The sequence below is a fragment of the Nelusetta ayraudi genome, unplaced genomic scaffold, assembly GCF_046127955.1.
Source record: "Nelusetta ayraudi isolate G7.1 ecotype Tasmania unplaced genomic scaffold, CSIRO-AGI_Nayr_v1 ptg000008l, whole genome shotgun sequence".
Classification (NCBI taxonomy): domain Eukaryota; kingdom Metazoa; phylum Chordata; class Actinopteri; order Tetraodontiformes; family Monacanthidae; genus Nelusetta; species Nelusetta ayraudi.
Window position 1 is genome coordinate 4,862,501 of NW_027466058.1, and position 16,462 is coordinate 4,878,962.

Genomic DNA, 16,462 nt, shown 5'->3' on the forward strand with positions numbered 1-16,462 from the left:
ATATACACACACACACACACACACACACACACACACACACGTATACATATACACACATATGTATACATATACATATATACATATACACACGTGTAATCCCAGCTGGGGTTGCTGATTACAAGCTATAAATAGGTTTTCTCACAGAGCTCTTATCTGTCTATCGTTTTTGCTATCTCAGTGTTTCATCGCAGGGATTGAGGACAGACTCATCTACAAAAGAACACAGGTCCTGCAGCAGATCAAATGCAAACTTCTTTAACCTTTGAAGTTACTTTGAGAGTTTTTTTTTTTCTCCAAAAAAAAGGGAGGACAACTCAAGTGGGACGTCACGGCAGGATCGTACGGTCGCGTTCCAAGGGCGACGGACGGGACATCTGCGTCTGGAGATGTGAGTATTTTCGTGTGGCTGGAAAGTGAAGAACCGAATTCCGCGGGGACCACAACACTGTCAGTGGAGATGCTGGGATTTATTTCCTTACTGCCAATGCCAACGTTGGTGAAAAGTCTGTAATTTTACTGTAAGGCCATTGGAAAAACCTCCTTTCTAACGCCATCGGAGCGACTGCGAGTGAAGCTATGCTATGCTAGCATGTTAGCATTAGCCTTGCGTCACCTCCCCGTGGGTGGCCACTATTTTCGGCGGCGTTTCCACTCGGCTAATGTGAAAATGAGTCTTTTAAACACTGCTGCAGCGTGCCAAACTACGTCCGTTCCTCCTGCGTCTTCTTCTGGGGGTGGGGGGTGTGGGGGCTGTTTTAATGTTTCATCACAACTATGAGGAACACCGACTGCTTACGAAATCTAATTAAATTTTAAGAGCGACTGAAAGCCCCTTTCCGCCGGAGGTTGGCGAGATGGGTTTCAGGCTCGGGTCCCGAACGAACCGGCTGCCTTGGCTTGGGCCATGAGCTGGCGCGGGTGCGCACACGAGAGCCGACAAAGCAGAAAATTGCAACCCGCTTCCCCACCTTGCGCCTGTTTACAAAGAGGGGGAGGCGCCTGTGCGGGTCAGCGTTAGTGCCAGGACGTTGTAAACGGTGAACGCGGCGGACGCGTGCGAACCGAACGCGGGACGACTAAAAGAGCCAGATGCTCGCTGTCGCTTCCGCCTTGACGCGTCTCCCCAGCCACCTTGCATCATCCTCCGAGTGTTTGTCACGACCGGCAGCAGTTGTGCCTCCATCCGACTTTTAATGCTCTTGTCATTGCAGCTTAGTCAGCCCACAGGGGAGGCAGTCCCAGTGGGTCACCCGCGCAGCAGCATGGGAACTGTCTCTGCTTAATGTTCCAGACAGGCGCCTTGGGCAGAACAGGAGGTTGCTCTCGTCCCTCAGCCACAGGACACCTCACTCTTTTATTCAACTCTGGGTTTTCTTCTCTTTTTTTTTTTTTTTTATTTGAGCGGAGAAAGAATAAAAAAGGAAATCGATGGAAGCGTGGCGGCTCTCTCGCTCCCGTGTGTCACCCCCCCCCACCCTAGGATCTCTCCTGTTCATTTGATCCCCAGAGCATCCCGTGTCAGGCCGGTCTGCTGCCGCTGAACGGGTCCCGGAGCTTTGATCCCGGCCAGCTCACACAGGTGTCCATCTGCTCCCGCTCAGACAATGATCACAGCCAGTCACGTTCTCAGACTGAGTGCTGCCATTAAAAGCCTTCTCTCAAGTCCCCGAAGATGCTCATTATCATTTCCTCTTGGCTTTGAGCCTTTGGCACCACTCAAGTCGCAGCACATCCGTGTCAGCCCCGACTAATATCGTATGGAGACTGACGGACAGCTTGTCCACACAGCGCAACGATAACGACCCGCAGCTCGTTATGAAGAAAGAGAAAAAGCTTCCTTTTTATCTCTTATGGACGACATCAATTACAGACATTGCTCCAGAGAGGCTCTCTCTGAAACATGGGCTCTGCATGCATATGTTTAATTGATAAAAGGAGAAGAAGAAAGTGATCCCATTAGATCATCCATCTCACATATCTACAATCTTTCATTCCCAACAAGGGGGATTATATTGTTGCGGCAGAGATGGGGAGATGATGCGATTTAACCCGCTGTCATTTTAAAAACATTTATAGGCCGAAGCGGCGATTTTATAAAATAGACCATTTTGTTTCGTCTGGATCATATATCTGCTCTTTGAGGCAGGTTGGAGAGCCGCCGCCGCCGCCGCCTGCTCAAAAGCATTTCATCTTCAGATAACAAGGAAGTGAAATGTCAAGGTCAACCAGTATCTGGTGAGGGGGCTCCTTCCCTTTCCAGCAGATGAGAGCAGAATTAATTTCAGGCAAGTTAACTGGGTGGTCTGCGAGGGTCTAAAGCCCGGTCTGCATCGGCCCATGCAAATTAAACAAGTATCAAAGAGCCCCTCATTGAACTTTGCATGGACTAATAGCTTTGGGCCCGATATGTGTACCGCAAAGATAATTAAAGACATCGCTCTGCTCAGGCAAAACAAGAGCGGGGGTAGACCCTCAACGACTGCCCAACCAGAAGAACTAATGAGCTGGTAAATGTGGGAAGCGGCCCATTTTCATATGTTAATGTTTCGTTTGTAGTGTTTGCTTGCGAAATAGCTAAGCTACATGACCTGCCGCTCTCAAAACAGGAATAAAGGGATTTTGCTGGGGCGGCGGCGGCGGTGGGCTGGAGGGTGGTGGTGGTGGGGGTGCGCAATTGATAGCCCGAGGTTCCATGTTACGAGACGGAATACTGTCTGACAATCTGAGCCAATTAAAGAGCACTGAGCTGTAACCTGCACGCTGGAGGGACGGAATAAAAGCCTCCTCGCTAAGCACTGTAACCACCCCTCTCTAACCCCCCCCCCCCCAACCCACCTACAAAAAAAGAAGCCAAGACTCTTCATTAATATTCCACCTTTATTCCCCTTAAGAATAGGCCAAATGGGGGTGGGGGGGTGCGGACACTGAGCCGGCATTGTCGCCAGCGCTGTTTTTTCGGTAGTCGCAGTGGGGCTCCTCTAAACAGGCTAAAAAGGCCCGAGCTCATTACACAGGCCCCAGACATGCTCGACAAGATGAGAAAATGCAGACTGGGCTGAGTGGCTGGAACGCCATCTGCCTCGGGGTTAAGCTCCGCGTCAAAGAAAGTGAAGATGATTAGAAGGCGAGATAGGAATGGCAAGAGAACAGAGAGGGCTGGCTCGACAACATATGCGCCAGGAAGTAAAAAAAAATAAAAAATAAAAAATACTTGGCGGAAGAGCGGGAATGACCACTGGCCAGACTTCCATTAGACGCTGGAGGAGTTGAAAGAGGGCCGGAAAAGTCGCGCAACGTCTCCTCAGGGGCGGCTCCCCACCCCCCCCCCGTTTTTTCTGATCTTTATTTAAATCCCCGCGTTGTCCGAGGTGGCGCGAGACAGTCACAGCGAGAAATCGAGAGCGGCGAGACATCTCGACAAGGTAGAGGCCCGAGTGAACAAGTGATTAGGGACTGAAAGAGACAACACGAAAATAGACCCGAAAAACGAGGGGTGTAGCGTTAAGGGGACCGGGTGGGGGGGTTGCAACAGAGGCCTCCCCCCCTGAGTGACCTACATACCTGCTTAAACCCGCTGTCAGTGGCGGACGACTCCTCTCTCAACGCTCGCTGAATTACTTTACATAATCTCCAGCCCCTCACCTGCGCTGCCAGCAGGAAGCTGCTCTCCTTCCCCTCCTCCTCCCCGGCACCTATTGTCGCTCACCGCACAAAAAGCGTCGAGACAGACAGTCGTGCCGGGGACTTGTTAATCTGACAAAGGACGGCGCAGCGAGCCGTCCCCTCACCCCTGTGATACTTTAAAGTGGAACACGCGCCGGCGGAGCGTCGAAGGCGGCTTGTTTATAGAGCAAAGGCGCAGCGCTTCCATTTAAAATGGAGGCGCGGCTCACGGCCGGCTCCAGTGCACAGTGAGTTATGGAGGGATTTCACTTCAGGGCAGGGCAGTGCTTTTTTTCCACAGTGGATCGTGATTCTTACCGGTCAATACTTATCAAGGTGTTTGTCCAGACCAGGGGTCACCAACTGTTTTGAACCTGAGAGCTCCAAAACTAGTTTGCTAAACATTTTCTCAGTTAGCCTTTAGTTGTATGCGATTATTAATGTTACGTTATCAATGACTTTAACAAGGGGCCAGACGGTGGCGCCGCCGCCCCACAGCAAGAAGGTCTGCGTGGGTTCTCTTCAGGTTCTTCAGCTTCCTTCCACAGTCCAAAAACATGCATGTGAGGTGAATTGAGAACTGTAAATTGACCGTGAGTGGTTGTTTGTCTTTCTATGTGAATGAACTGGTGACTTGTCCAGGGTGTCACCCTGCCTTCGCCCTACGACAACGGGGAGAGGCTCCAGCAGACCCCTGCAACCCTGAATTCAGGAAGAAGCGGGTATTGAAAATGGATGGGTGGACTTTAACAAGGTTGGATGAAATTAAATCTTAGACATAGCTCACAGAGTTGTGCTATTTTTTTAGAACAGGCCTTTGGGCGACTAATGTGTTCCTTGGGGGTGACCTGGTACCCACGGACGGGCACTGCGTTGGTGAGCCTCAGTCTAGACTTTGGTTAAAAGAAAGAAAGAAAAGAAACAAAAACAAAACAAAAGCAAAAAACAAAACCCTGGCAGTGCAGCCGTCCATTGAAAGGTCAGCAAGTGAGCAATTGTTATTGGTTTATGTCAGACGCTCTCATGAATGTGGGCGAGAAGAGGGATGGACGACCAGGCAGAGATATAATTCCGGATGATAAAAATGTTGCAACAAGTGCTGTGGAACTGCCCTCCTCCCCCAGTCACTCCAGTTTGCTCTGCACTCTGTAATCAATCATCCTTTGGTGGCAACTGATGTTTAATTTAATTACTGGTTAAACTGGCCAAACCCTTCTCGACCGGGGGGCACGTTTTCCAAATGTCAGACCCTTTTCATTTTCCTGGAGCCCGTGGGGAAACTGACATGACTGGTGTTGTCAAACCGAGAGCCCACGTTCAGAAATTCCTCCTTCTTTAGCGGAAAGGTTGGAATGGTGAGGCGTTCACTGGCAGACCTGCTGATGTTGTGGAGTGTTGCGCCACCACAATCCGTCTGCGCTCGGATGGGATTTCAATGAAATGCCATCCGAGGGGTTGAGCGCGCAGTGACATTTCCATTTCAAAGGGTTAAAGAATTAAAACTCCAGACCGTCGTGTCTGAGTATCAAAGACATCTGTGTGTCATTCGGTCATTCGTTTTTCAAAACAAAAACCAAAGCCAAAAAAATAAAAATAAAAAATCTTGTTTTTTCTTCCCAATTCCCAATTTTGTGCTTAATTGGAAAATGGGCTATTGCTATTTTGGATACTTCGATTTGGGCTGTGTTGACCCAGGAGTTTGCATGCGACAGATGGCAGCAGTCATATCTTCCGGTCTCAGTGTCGCCCTCTTACCTTCCCTGAGGAGCACAAATGTGTGTTTTTTTTTTATTTCGATGGCTTTTGCTAACTCTGAATGGCGTAAGAAAAAAAAAAAAAATCTCTCGTACAAACGTATTAAAAACTTCCGGGTCATTCGCCCTGCCTTCAAATGACCAAATTGGACAATCGCTCACTATGCGTTTTGTCCATTTCCCAATTGAGCACAAAGTTGGGAAAAATAATTTGTAATCCGTTTTTTGTCATTCTGGTTGTCCAAACGGTTATTGAGTTGCGATTTATTCTTGTTTTTTTGGCTTTGGTTTAATTTAGAAAAATGAATAAACGAATGATTTACGGATTAGAGACCCGTACTTCGTTTCTCTGCTTTCTCCGTCGAACCCTCTCCACTGCCTCCAGGAGATGGCGGGGTGACTCGCGGGCGGATCGCTCGACATTTGAACGCCGTCCGTGTATGCGTGTTTTCAAAGCCTGCGTGTGCAATGCCGTGGAATCACAGACGACGATGTCGCCGGCCTTTCCAAACGCGCGTTTTGCTGCGTCTCGTGCCGGCTGAGAAATCTTTGCGCCGGGTTCCTTCATTTTTTGCAAAAAGCAAACGGCGGGGCGGAGCCGGGATTAGAGAGATGATCAAAAGACGAGCTTCAAAGAGGGGGCGAGGAGGAGTTCGTCCCTCAGAGCCTGTTACACGCAGACCCCCCCCCCCCCTTCCTTTGAAGCTAGCTCCTGGGCTAGAGGTGACCAACATAATGGACGGCGGCGGCGGTGCCTGTTTTCTCTGCATTGGCTGCGGTCAAATTGAACACAGCTCCAATTTATCAGCGGGACGACGCCGGCGGGAAATGGAGGCTGCCATGCAGCGTGACTTCACCCCGCAGAAGGCACCGCGACTATTATTTTGAAAAATAAAAAGGTAAAAAGGTAAACTTGAGACGCCGGCGCGGAGCAGGGCTGATTTAATATCCCGGGAGCATAAATTAACAAAGCAAGTCACGCAACAAGGAATGAATTGGCATTTTATAATGAGGGGCAAAGCCGAATGGAATTCGGTGATAACAGCTGTGTTTGAATCAATTATTATTTTTATTATTATTATTATAGAATGGATAAAGATAAGCCTGAGGAAGTCTCCTCACGGCATTAGCGCAATGCCCCAGCAGGGTTTGTGATTAATGTAGCTGCCTCTGCTTGTGGACGTCCACAGTCATACCCAAAAGAAAAAAAACAAAACAAGTAAAACAAGGAGTGCAGCTTAATGTCTTCAGCCAGTAACAGCTCGCTCCTTCGGGAGCCACCGAAGGCTGCAGTATAAAGTCTTATGCCAGGAGTAAATTGTGTCCGGACAACTCTTAGCCACAGGAAAGACTGAAACGCTTTCCAGAATTAGATTTACATCACCCGTATCCCAATGTTCGCAAAAGACCAAGACAAAAGGGTACAAAAGCAGCCAATTAAGCAAAGCTCCAAATCCTTTTTTTGCTGTCGTAAGGGGAAGGAACATAAATGCGAAGCCCACTTTGGTAACAACAAATTCAGAGAGGAATATTCCAATGAATTCAGGGATAAATTATTCAAGCTGCTAAAATGAGCAAGGGGTAAAAAAAAAAAAGAGTGTCTTTTGATTTGTGGCGGATTACAAAGAACTTCTGCTCTTTGTTACTTGATTCTTAAGAAATAGGGAAGCGCGAGCCAGCCAGCACAGTCACAGCCGTTGCTTTTGTGCAAAACCTCCAAACTGCTAATGGCAAATCCGCTGGATGCCGAGCCCTGTTTGTGTCTGCGTGCCGTTTTGTTCCGTGAGTTCCGCCGGCGGGGAGGCAAAATGCATATCGATCGATAATCGCAAAATAACACTTCCAAACCAGCGACTAATGAAAAAAAATAAAATAAAAATAAATAAATCAATCAATCCACGTCATTTGTTGCGTCTTCACTTTGACGCATTTCTTTTTTATGTGTCTGCCGCTGCTGCTGTTGTTGTTGTTGTTGTTGTTGTTGCCGGGCCTCACACGACGGAGAGGTGAGCGCGCGGCGTTGTGCGGTTTGCTCGGGCACCATATGGCACTTCCTTGTGGGGAGCAGCTGGCTTTTTATGCCAGTGGGCGCTGCCTACACCAAAAAAAAAAAACAGGGCAGGTACACCCTGCCCGCTACGAGGGAGGAAAAGCTGAGGTGGAGGGCTGGGAAGGGCGACCACGGGCGAGTCGTAAACAAGTCCAAAAAAATAATAATAATGAGGATGAACTGGAGATGCTTTGATGCATTTTTTTTTTCTCTTTGCAACCCAAAGGAAAGAGAAGGAACCAAAGAAGAAATCAAAGCGGGGATGAGCAGTGGGATTGTCAGCACCAACAGCCTCTGGGCTGATGTAATGGTGCCTCGGCTTTCTCCCGTGTCGAGACTCGCTGTGAAGGCCTGCTGGGTCTGTCTATCCCCCATCCACCTCCTCCTCCTCCTCCTCCTCCTCCTCTCACAAGATACCTTCTGTCTGGCTTTGCCATCGCAACCCATCCCCTACTTTGCAAAAGTCTGCTTCTTCTACATGCATTCAACTTTCACAGCCGAGGAGCCTCTTCTGCCGCGTCTGGCAGTCAACCCCCTCGCACGGCAGCTTCATCAGAGGGAAGAGAAAATGGAAGAGAATATGTAAGTTATTGGAGGGGGGGGGGTAAAAAAAAAAAAAAAAGTTCTCCTGCCACGCATGCGGAGTTCATATCCCCCCTGCCGTGCTGTGATTATGCAGAAAGTTTGAGTTTATCACGCAGCAGGTCACATAAATATTAGGCAGCCGGGATAAGCCACGGCTTACAGCGTGATGGGAACGAGGGAGAGAAGCCGCCGCCACTCGAACATGCAGGAAAAGGCCGAGAAGATGACGTCCGAGAAGACATGCGCGATATATCCTCAGAAAATCGCAAACTTACACGTCGCTATTAGTGCTACAAATCGGGGGATCTCCCAGGAATATGTCCTTGGGTTATCCACAACAGGCTCCGAAACGATTAAAGCCTCTCAGGGCAGTCGGAGCTAAAAGCAGATTAAGACGGCGGCGCGCTGGGACCCGAAAACTCCTTAGGTCTATTTAGAGGCAGATTTGGCGCAACAACATGCCGATGAACAAGCTCGCCGTTTGTGAGGTGGATAAGACGCAGGGTCTGCCGCTTTCAGCGAGGGTGAGGGAAGAGAGAGAAATGAAAATAAATAAAAAAAATCAAAAAATCAAAGGCTTCTGCTTCGGCGGAGCTACAGGTTTGGCAAACTGTAGAAGCGCTGCATCGCCGACGGTGCTCTGCGGTAACCCGGGAAGTTCTGTGGGAGGCTAATGACTTCGGTGAGGTACAGTGGTAATAAGAGCCACTTGGAATGTAGATTTGAAGTCGTTTAAGGAAACACTGTGCCGTTTTTCTACCTTGAAATTGGGGTTTTGCAATCATTTTTATGCTTCGCTGACCCGTAATGGGGAAAAATTGCGGCCCTGCCAGTGACGCACTGCACCTGGCCGGTTCTTTTGTACCGCCACGCAACTAGCGCCAGTCCAGACGGGACAGGTGCCGCACGGACTGACAAATTATATATTTCCATTTCAAGCCAGCCAAGTGCGCCGTGTCAATGACAAGTCAGCGACTCAAGGTAAAATGTCACGGCACAGAAAACGGCACTGCTGACCACGGCCTTACCCTCATGGTGTTTTTTTCTTTTGCAGTTTTAACATCTTGTCTTAACAAGAAGGAATCTGTATGCTGTCCAAACACTATAACTGCGTGAATATAAACAGGGTGCAGCTCGAAATGTAGCATTTTTGATAACGTTTTCCTCCAAGACCCCTTTTATGCTGAAGATTGTGACTGCTGGCATTCTAAGTTTGTTTACTTCGCCGTGCATGTAATCAAGAGCCGCAGTGCATAAAAAGACACTTCTTTTTAAGGCCGGGGTTGATAGGCACTCACTAAACTGACTGGCAGAGTAATTGGAACCATTACGTCGAAAGTCGTGCGCGCAACAAAACGCACGCGTCCTTGTTTGGATGACATGCAAATGCTTTACGGTCAAAACTTGCTCAAAGTTTGATTGGGGAGAAGCTGGAGGAGCTATTTACACCGAGGCGCCGAGCTGGCGCGGCCATTAAATCTTACCTTTGGAGCTAAGACAATAGCTATCGACTTGTGCCGGAGAATCACACTGCATGAAGGGAAAACAATTTCTGCTCACAACTCAGATTTATTTATTCCTGGCTTTAGGCAAAGACAGTCTCATTTTAATTTATGGCCGTTGCGTGAGCTTACTGGAGCGGCTGCCCACTCTCGCAAGTCACCAGAACAAGGCTGCCGGTTAGATCTCCTCGACACAATAACAGCACATTCACCATTTCCATTTTAAAGTGCGGCATGAATATTCATAAATGCGGGCCGCTCGGCTTCAATATCAAAGTGAGGATCTTGTTGCGTGCACTTGGCGATACCTAATACGCATGATTTATAAGTGCAAAACTGGAGAGAAAACACAAAATCTCTCCTCCTGCCTCCTCACATATATCTCCAGCAGCGTATGGATATTTTAGGGAGCTAAAGAAAATCCTCCAAACGTAAAATCTGCCACATGCCGTTTTGAATAGTAATGCGCCTGGTCGGTGGAAGATTGCATTAAAAAATAAAAATCTGATTTACAGCCACAAACAACCAGATTTCCCGCCTTAAAGCGCAGACATGCAATTTAATGAGGAGATAAGCGACGCAAAAACAACAGATGGCACAGTTTGGTTACATGATAAAGGCATCGGCAAATGACCTGCGCCGCTATCCCACTTCCCTGTCGCCTATGAGAGAGCGCACTCGGACTGAATAAATTATAACGCAAACAAGTTGGAGCGACGAGAGTGTGAAGATGAATAAAACACAAAGCTGTTTTCCTCTGGCTTTGGATTATTTAGTGCGACTGAGACGGGACTCTCATCACACACCTCTGTTTGTGCGGCGCAGAGCCGTGCGAGAGCAGCTGGGAAGAGCCGGGTTACAAACGTGCAGATGCAAACGACGGCGTTTGGGAACACGAGGATGGAGAACCTGGAACGCGTTGTTTTCTGCGTCTTTACTGAGATGACTGGGAGGGGGGGGGGGGGGGGAGGTTTGAGGGGTATGAGGCTGATGTCAAGTTAAATGTGTCAAATGTGAAACACCTTCCCGCAGAGGTGGGTAGTAACGAAAATTTCTCAGGTATTTGTACTTTACTTGAGTATTTATTTTTCTGAGGACTTTTTACTTTTAGCTTCTACATTTGTACACAAATATCTGTACTTTCTACTTCCTACATTAGAAAAACAAGCGTGTTACTTTTCTGTTTAAAATATACAAGTTCTGTTCAATGTAATTCACTTATAATTTATGATAGTTGTTATTGCCTGACGAGGAGCTATTTTAACTACGCTGTTGTGTAGTTAAACATAAAGTAGATCATATTACAGAGGGAGATTATTTTAGAATAGCTCTGCTTTGAGGTCACTGTTCAGTTTGTTTTCGATACAGAGAAAACAACATGTGGAAAATAACCTTGATTATATATAAAGTGTAAACATCCAATAATGGCTGACTGACAATTTTTTTAAAAACTTTTTTCACTGAAGTACATTTCAGAACCTGTGCTTTCTTACTCAGAGTTGAGGAATTGAACCAGTACTTTTACCAGACATTTCTTTTTTCTACAAAAGTATCTGTACTTTTGACTTGTCCAGGGTGTCACCCTGTCTTTGCCCTATGAGCTGGGATTGGCTCCAGCAGACCCCTGTGACTCTCAGCTCCGGAAGAAAGTGGGTGTGTAGAATGGACGGATGGATGGCTCTGTACTTTTACTTGAGTACAGAATGTGAATACTTTTGCCACTGCTGCCTTCCCGTGACTGACTGACGAATAAACCAAAAAAAAAAAAAAGAGATGTAATCAGGACACGACTCTGTATGCTGTTTCCTTGTTTTTGAAGCTATCTGATTTATCCTCCCACGATATTCAAATGACGATTTATTTAAAACCTAAAACACCAACGTGTGGATTCGCATTCTGAGACGCGGCAGGCAGATGAAAGTGTTTTCCGTAATTTCAGCGAATTTCCAATCAAACGAGGCAGGTGCAAAACGCTGCGGTAATAAGCGCCGGGGAAGACGTTGCTCAAATGTATGAATTTCGACTCGCGAACGAGCCAAAACGCCCCTCCATCCTCCCGGCGGCTCGTTCTCCTCCTGTTCCCCTGCAAACATCAGATTGCCGAGCGATAACGTGAGACCGGATGAAGTACTGTCATGAAAAAAGAGACGCGTCACTCCACCGTGACGACCCTGAGGCGAGACCCGGGTGGGAGTCGGACTCAGATTGTGATTCACAGGGCGGTGTGTTCAGAGATCCTCCAATCCCTATGAGTCACTGCACATCCATCCCAGCATTACAAAGCATTGTATTACTCCTTTTGATGAGGCAGATTTAACCTCTATGGTAACCAACAGGTTGCCTGATTACAGTTATTATTTTCATTCAAGTGTATTGGCTTGGAAATAATTAAATTTTGTCCTGCCGGCGCATTGTTTTAGAAAAAGCCGGGGCCACGTCGGCGTTCGTGTGATTCAATATCCAAGACGGCCCGAGTCGGCCGACAAACCCCACCCCCGCCTCCTACAAAACACAATCTGCCCGCTATTGGGAATGACACCTATGTTTATAGGCTGACAGTGGCAGGGAGCGCATTCCGTGGCCGATGGTGACTGGAGACGGTGACAGACGCTGGCGCGGCGCGGCCAAGACACAATCAACAGGCTGGAGTGAAACTTTCCAGTGATGGAAAGCCTGCGGTGTTCTGGAATGGCTTTACAGGCGGGACGGAGAGAGCTATCTCGGAGGGATCTATCTGGAATGTTCACTCACTCCCCCAAATTAATGGAATGTCAGTCAAAGGGAGAGCGAAACGGAGGTAAGGGAGCGACTTAAGGCCTCGGCGTTGGCGAGGGGGGGGGCGGGTCCGCAAATCTAACCTTCAGCGTCTCAGCGGGAGACCCGTAATCAGTCACAATGCAGGGCAGAGTGACTTCATCACGGAGAAATGGGGATGAATAAAGATAGATTATTCAAGGCGGCGCCAAAGCGAAAGAGCATCTCGAGTGAAATGGCCTGGCTGCGTCGCGGGGGCCTTCAATGCGAAAAACCCCTCGATACAAACAACAGCGGAGTGACATTGAGCCGACTAACAAAAAATAAAAAAAAGTAAAAGGTCTACTCCAAGGTAAAACCATTAGCTTGAAATATATTCAACAAGACTTTAACCAACAACCAAGACCAATTGGTTTTGGTTGAGAGCAAATATCAGGGTCTTTGAAAATGGTTCACAACCACCGAGAATCAACCAAGAAGAAAAACAACATTTGAATGAAAAAAAATAAACCTCATTGCAATTATGATTAACATAATGTTGCGGTTGCAGTGGTGTTTAACGGCAGTTGCAGCTACAAAAAGGTATTGGTGAAACAAATTAATTGAGACGATTAAAAATCACGAACTCCTGCTTGAGGAATGAGTTGCTCAGGTTTGTTTTGCTTTTGAGCAGTTAATGAATGGTGAAACCACTCTTGAGGGCCTGGTGGATGTAATATAAATAGAATATTGAAATAGGCAAAGTGGCTGGAATACAAAGAGTGGCTGCTGACGCCAACCAGCTGCTGTGTCGAGGCAACTGTCGTGCGATCCGGAGACATTATCGCCTCGCGAGATTTCAATAACACGCTGAAAGTGGGGAAGAAGTGTCAGAGTTCTGCCTGCGATCACACCCGGCAGCAGTGCAGCCGACGGGGCCTCCAGTGCCACCGTACATCACAGCTGCACGGGATTGCAGGGAAAGCATGTGGCCTCCATTAATTGGCAGGGCTCACAAGTTCACACAGGTGAGGCTCTCTCGTCACGAGTGGCAGTGAAAAGCATGAAAAAAAGAACGTCTGGAAGATGATGGTACAAAATCATCGTCACGACTGCTTTAAATTACGCTGAAATCCTGTTTTGTTAAACTCAGTTCTTTTACTACTGAGCCAAAAACGCATGCAGTTATTATGACCACTGAAACAACAATGCATGATTGCTGATAGGCAGCGATGGTGTAATCCCAGGGTTCAGCTGGACGTGGCGTGTCCCCCACTTGGCCTTCACTTCGGGACTTTGTGGCGTGAAAATCATTTCACCTCGGTTTGTGGGAGGCCTGGATGGCAATGGGATGAACTGTTCAGCCCTCATGAGTAGCTCTTTAACGTCCAGTGTGAAAAATTTGCCATGATTTAGGATTTTTACATTGGTCAAAGCTTAATATACTGCCCATAAATACACAAATAAAAGTGCATACTCACAATACAATGAAATCAATTTGGTTTTCCTAACCATTGAACATCTCCTATATACAGTATATAAGAATAAACATAGAGCAAGGGTCTTGCTACCGGTTAGCTACAACTTTACACCGCCATATTTCTAAGGAAGCCCGGTGTGGACAATCCAGCTGCCTGACAGCGCGTTTCATATTTAAAGGCAACGCTTGTGTCCTCAAATAAACCAACGAAGAAGAAGGTGGACAAAAGGTATCCAAGTTTGTATGCGCTGGCCACTGTAGTTCACTGGCAAGCTCGGAAGAGGGAGGGTGAGCGAAAGAGCGCTGCAATCTGGAATGTAACCACTTGATGCCGCCGTTTCCTCTCAAAATCTTCAAATATGACACACTTAACCTTTAAAACCTCGACCTTCAAAACAGCTTGTTTGCGTAAAACTGTTAAAGGTCCAGTCAAGTCAAGGTCCAGGTCAAGTATTGTTTTTGAAGGATAGTTCAAAACCTATCCTTCAAAAACAAGACTTAATGCGCATGTCAGAAAAAAAAAGGAAAGAAAGAAAAAAAAAAATCATTCCTAATCACAGCCTCAGCTGCTTCTGTCACTTCGCAGCACCTCCATCATGTCTGCCAGAGACGTGTGATGCCACCTGAGGTTCACTTGCACAAAGCAATGTTACAGAGGATTTAGGACAGGCTGTGACTGATGCCGGAGAAAAGCAAGTTTGACAAACAGCGGACAAAAAAAAAAAAAAAAGATGGAGAGGGGGAAAAAAAAACAGAATCAAAGCGCACTAATTCAATACGGGGGTGTACAAATACGCCGCGGCGGACATGAAAATTGCGTTGATGGAACAGCAGCGAGAGTCAGACTCTCAATCTGGCCAAATCAAATCATATCAAACGCAGGCGAAACCGCATCGTACCTTCCATCTCCACAGCCGCAGACTTTTCTGTGTCGTCCTCCTCGGTCTTAGCGGGAACAGGCTTCGCTGCCTCTGCTGGAAACAAAAAGGGTGGTGGGGGAGGGGGGGGGGATGAAGCACTGTGATGTTGGTTCCACTTCACACTCGCCGTCTTTGAAATCAAAGGGGATCGCACGCGTCTCGTGTCTGCGTCTCGTCACGTCTTCACTCTACAGCAGCTTTACGCAGCGTGTGGACACGCTCGCTGCGGCCTGTTAGGGTGGAGGCCCATAATATCGTCCTGTCTCCCTGTTGTGTGCACGGTGGCCAGCACTTTTTAAAAAAAAAAAATTAAACTCAAAATGATGATAAAGCTAAAATCTTAATTTGAGCAATAGGGGTGAATGATGTGATCTCAGGGAGCAGGTTTACCATGATAAAACACTGTCAAGAACTTAGCGATCAGGATTTTCTTTTTTCATGCGCCCTTGTGTACACACCGTCATCGTTATTGTTGTCTTTGTCCTCTTTGTCCTCTTCGGCGCTTTTGTCGTCGTCTCTGTCTGCGTCCTTCCCAGTGACGGATTCTTCGACTTCGCCCTGGTCCTCCTCCTCCTCCTGATCCTTTGCTCCGCTCTGCTCCATGCTTTGCAAATTCTCATCTGGATGGAAAACAGACGCTGACGTGTCGGAGGAGGAAATGAAAAAAATAAAACTTGAAGGATTAATACGGTCTTGTGAGTCAAACCCCTTCCATTAAATCCTGGAACGGATGAAACCGGGGGGTGGGGGGGGGGGGGGGGGGGGGGGTGGGGGGGGGGGTGAAAAAAAAAACAAAAACACAAAGCTCAGATGTCATTATTTCTGACATTCTGCACATCTGTCACGGAGGCTGACTGGAGAGAAGTCGGAGCAGACAGCTACACGGGGAGGAGACGGTGATGCTTTGAGATGAAAACCACGGTGATGGAACAGGGCACTCGGGGAAAATAAACATGCCAATAAGGAGCCGCGCACAAAGGTTAGATTTCAGAAAAAAGGGAACAAAAGCCACATTAATAAGCAACATATTGATCTGCGGTCTGCAGGCTTCATATGCAAACAACACGCACACAGACACACGGAGGCACGTATGCAACGGCAGTGTTTTGGGCTGAATGAGCCCGCAGGTGTTGCTTCAAACTAGGAGAGGAGGCTCCTTCTTTCCTCCGTACCTCCCCCTCCCCCTCCCCCCCCCTCGCGTGAAAGCAATTTCACATCTCCTGGCCTTGGACGGAATCCCTGGGATGGGGATGATTTAACCGTAACTCTCTCACTGAACATCCACGGAATTTCACGTTCCGAGAGTCTATCTGTCAAGTCTTTGTCAATGGGATGAGATTTGAATAAAACAAAAACAGAGCAGCGGCGGCGAGGCGAGGCGAGGCGCCGCCGGTATGCAAATGCGGAATCTTAATTATACACCAGCCGCGCAGATGATATTAAAAAAAGAAGGAGGAGAAGAAGAAGAGGAATGGTTTTAGCTCAAAAGTTGATGGTTGCGGCTTTGTGACGCGCACAAGTGCACGCGGCCTCTCTCAATTCACTCCACGCTCTCGCTGTCAGCGCCGAGCACGTCGGGGTCTTCGGGGGGGTGCCAGCGTGAGCCGGATGACAGCTCAGCGCTACTTTTATTCTTCCGCCGCTAACGAGACTGATCACTGCGGATCTTTGATCAAACTCCACTAGGGTGAAACAGGCCGCACGCGCACGCGTCGCTGTCAGTCGGTCGCTGCTTGCGCTACCCCGGCCCCTCCGGAAGGCGGGATCGATGTGCG

General features: G+C 47.9%; 1 protein-coding gene across 6 annotated transcripts in view; it reads right to left on the bottom strand.

The window, feature by feature from the left end:
• The window catches only part of macrod2 (mono-ADP ribosylhydrolase 2), a 418,233-nt gene that overhangs the window by 8,534 nt on the left and 393,237 nt on the right, over window positions 1-16,462 (bottom strand). For 3 of the 6 annotated variants that reach the window (XM_076018905.1, XM_076018901.1, XM_076018900.1), the window contains 2 exons: window positions 15,146-15,325; window positions 14,667-14,741 (listed from right to left, as the gene is read on the bottom strand). In XM_076018905.1, the coding sequence (XP_075875020.1) occupies window positions 14,667-14,741; window positions 15,146-15,325 (255 nt within the window). Of the gene's footprint in view, window positions 1-14,666; window positions 14,742-15,143; window positions 15,326-16,462 lie in introns of all 6 variants that reach the window. The other 3 variants (XM_076018906.1, XM_076018904.1, XM_076018902.1) reach the window with 2 other exon arrangements.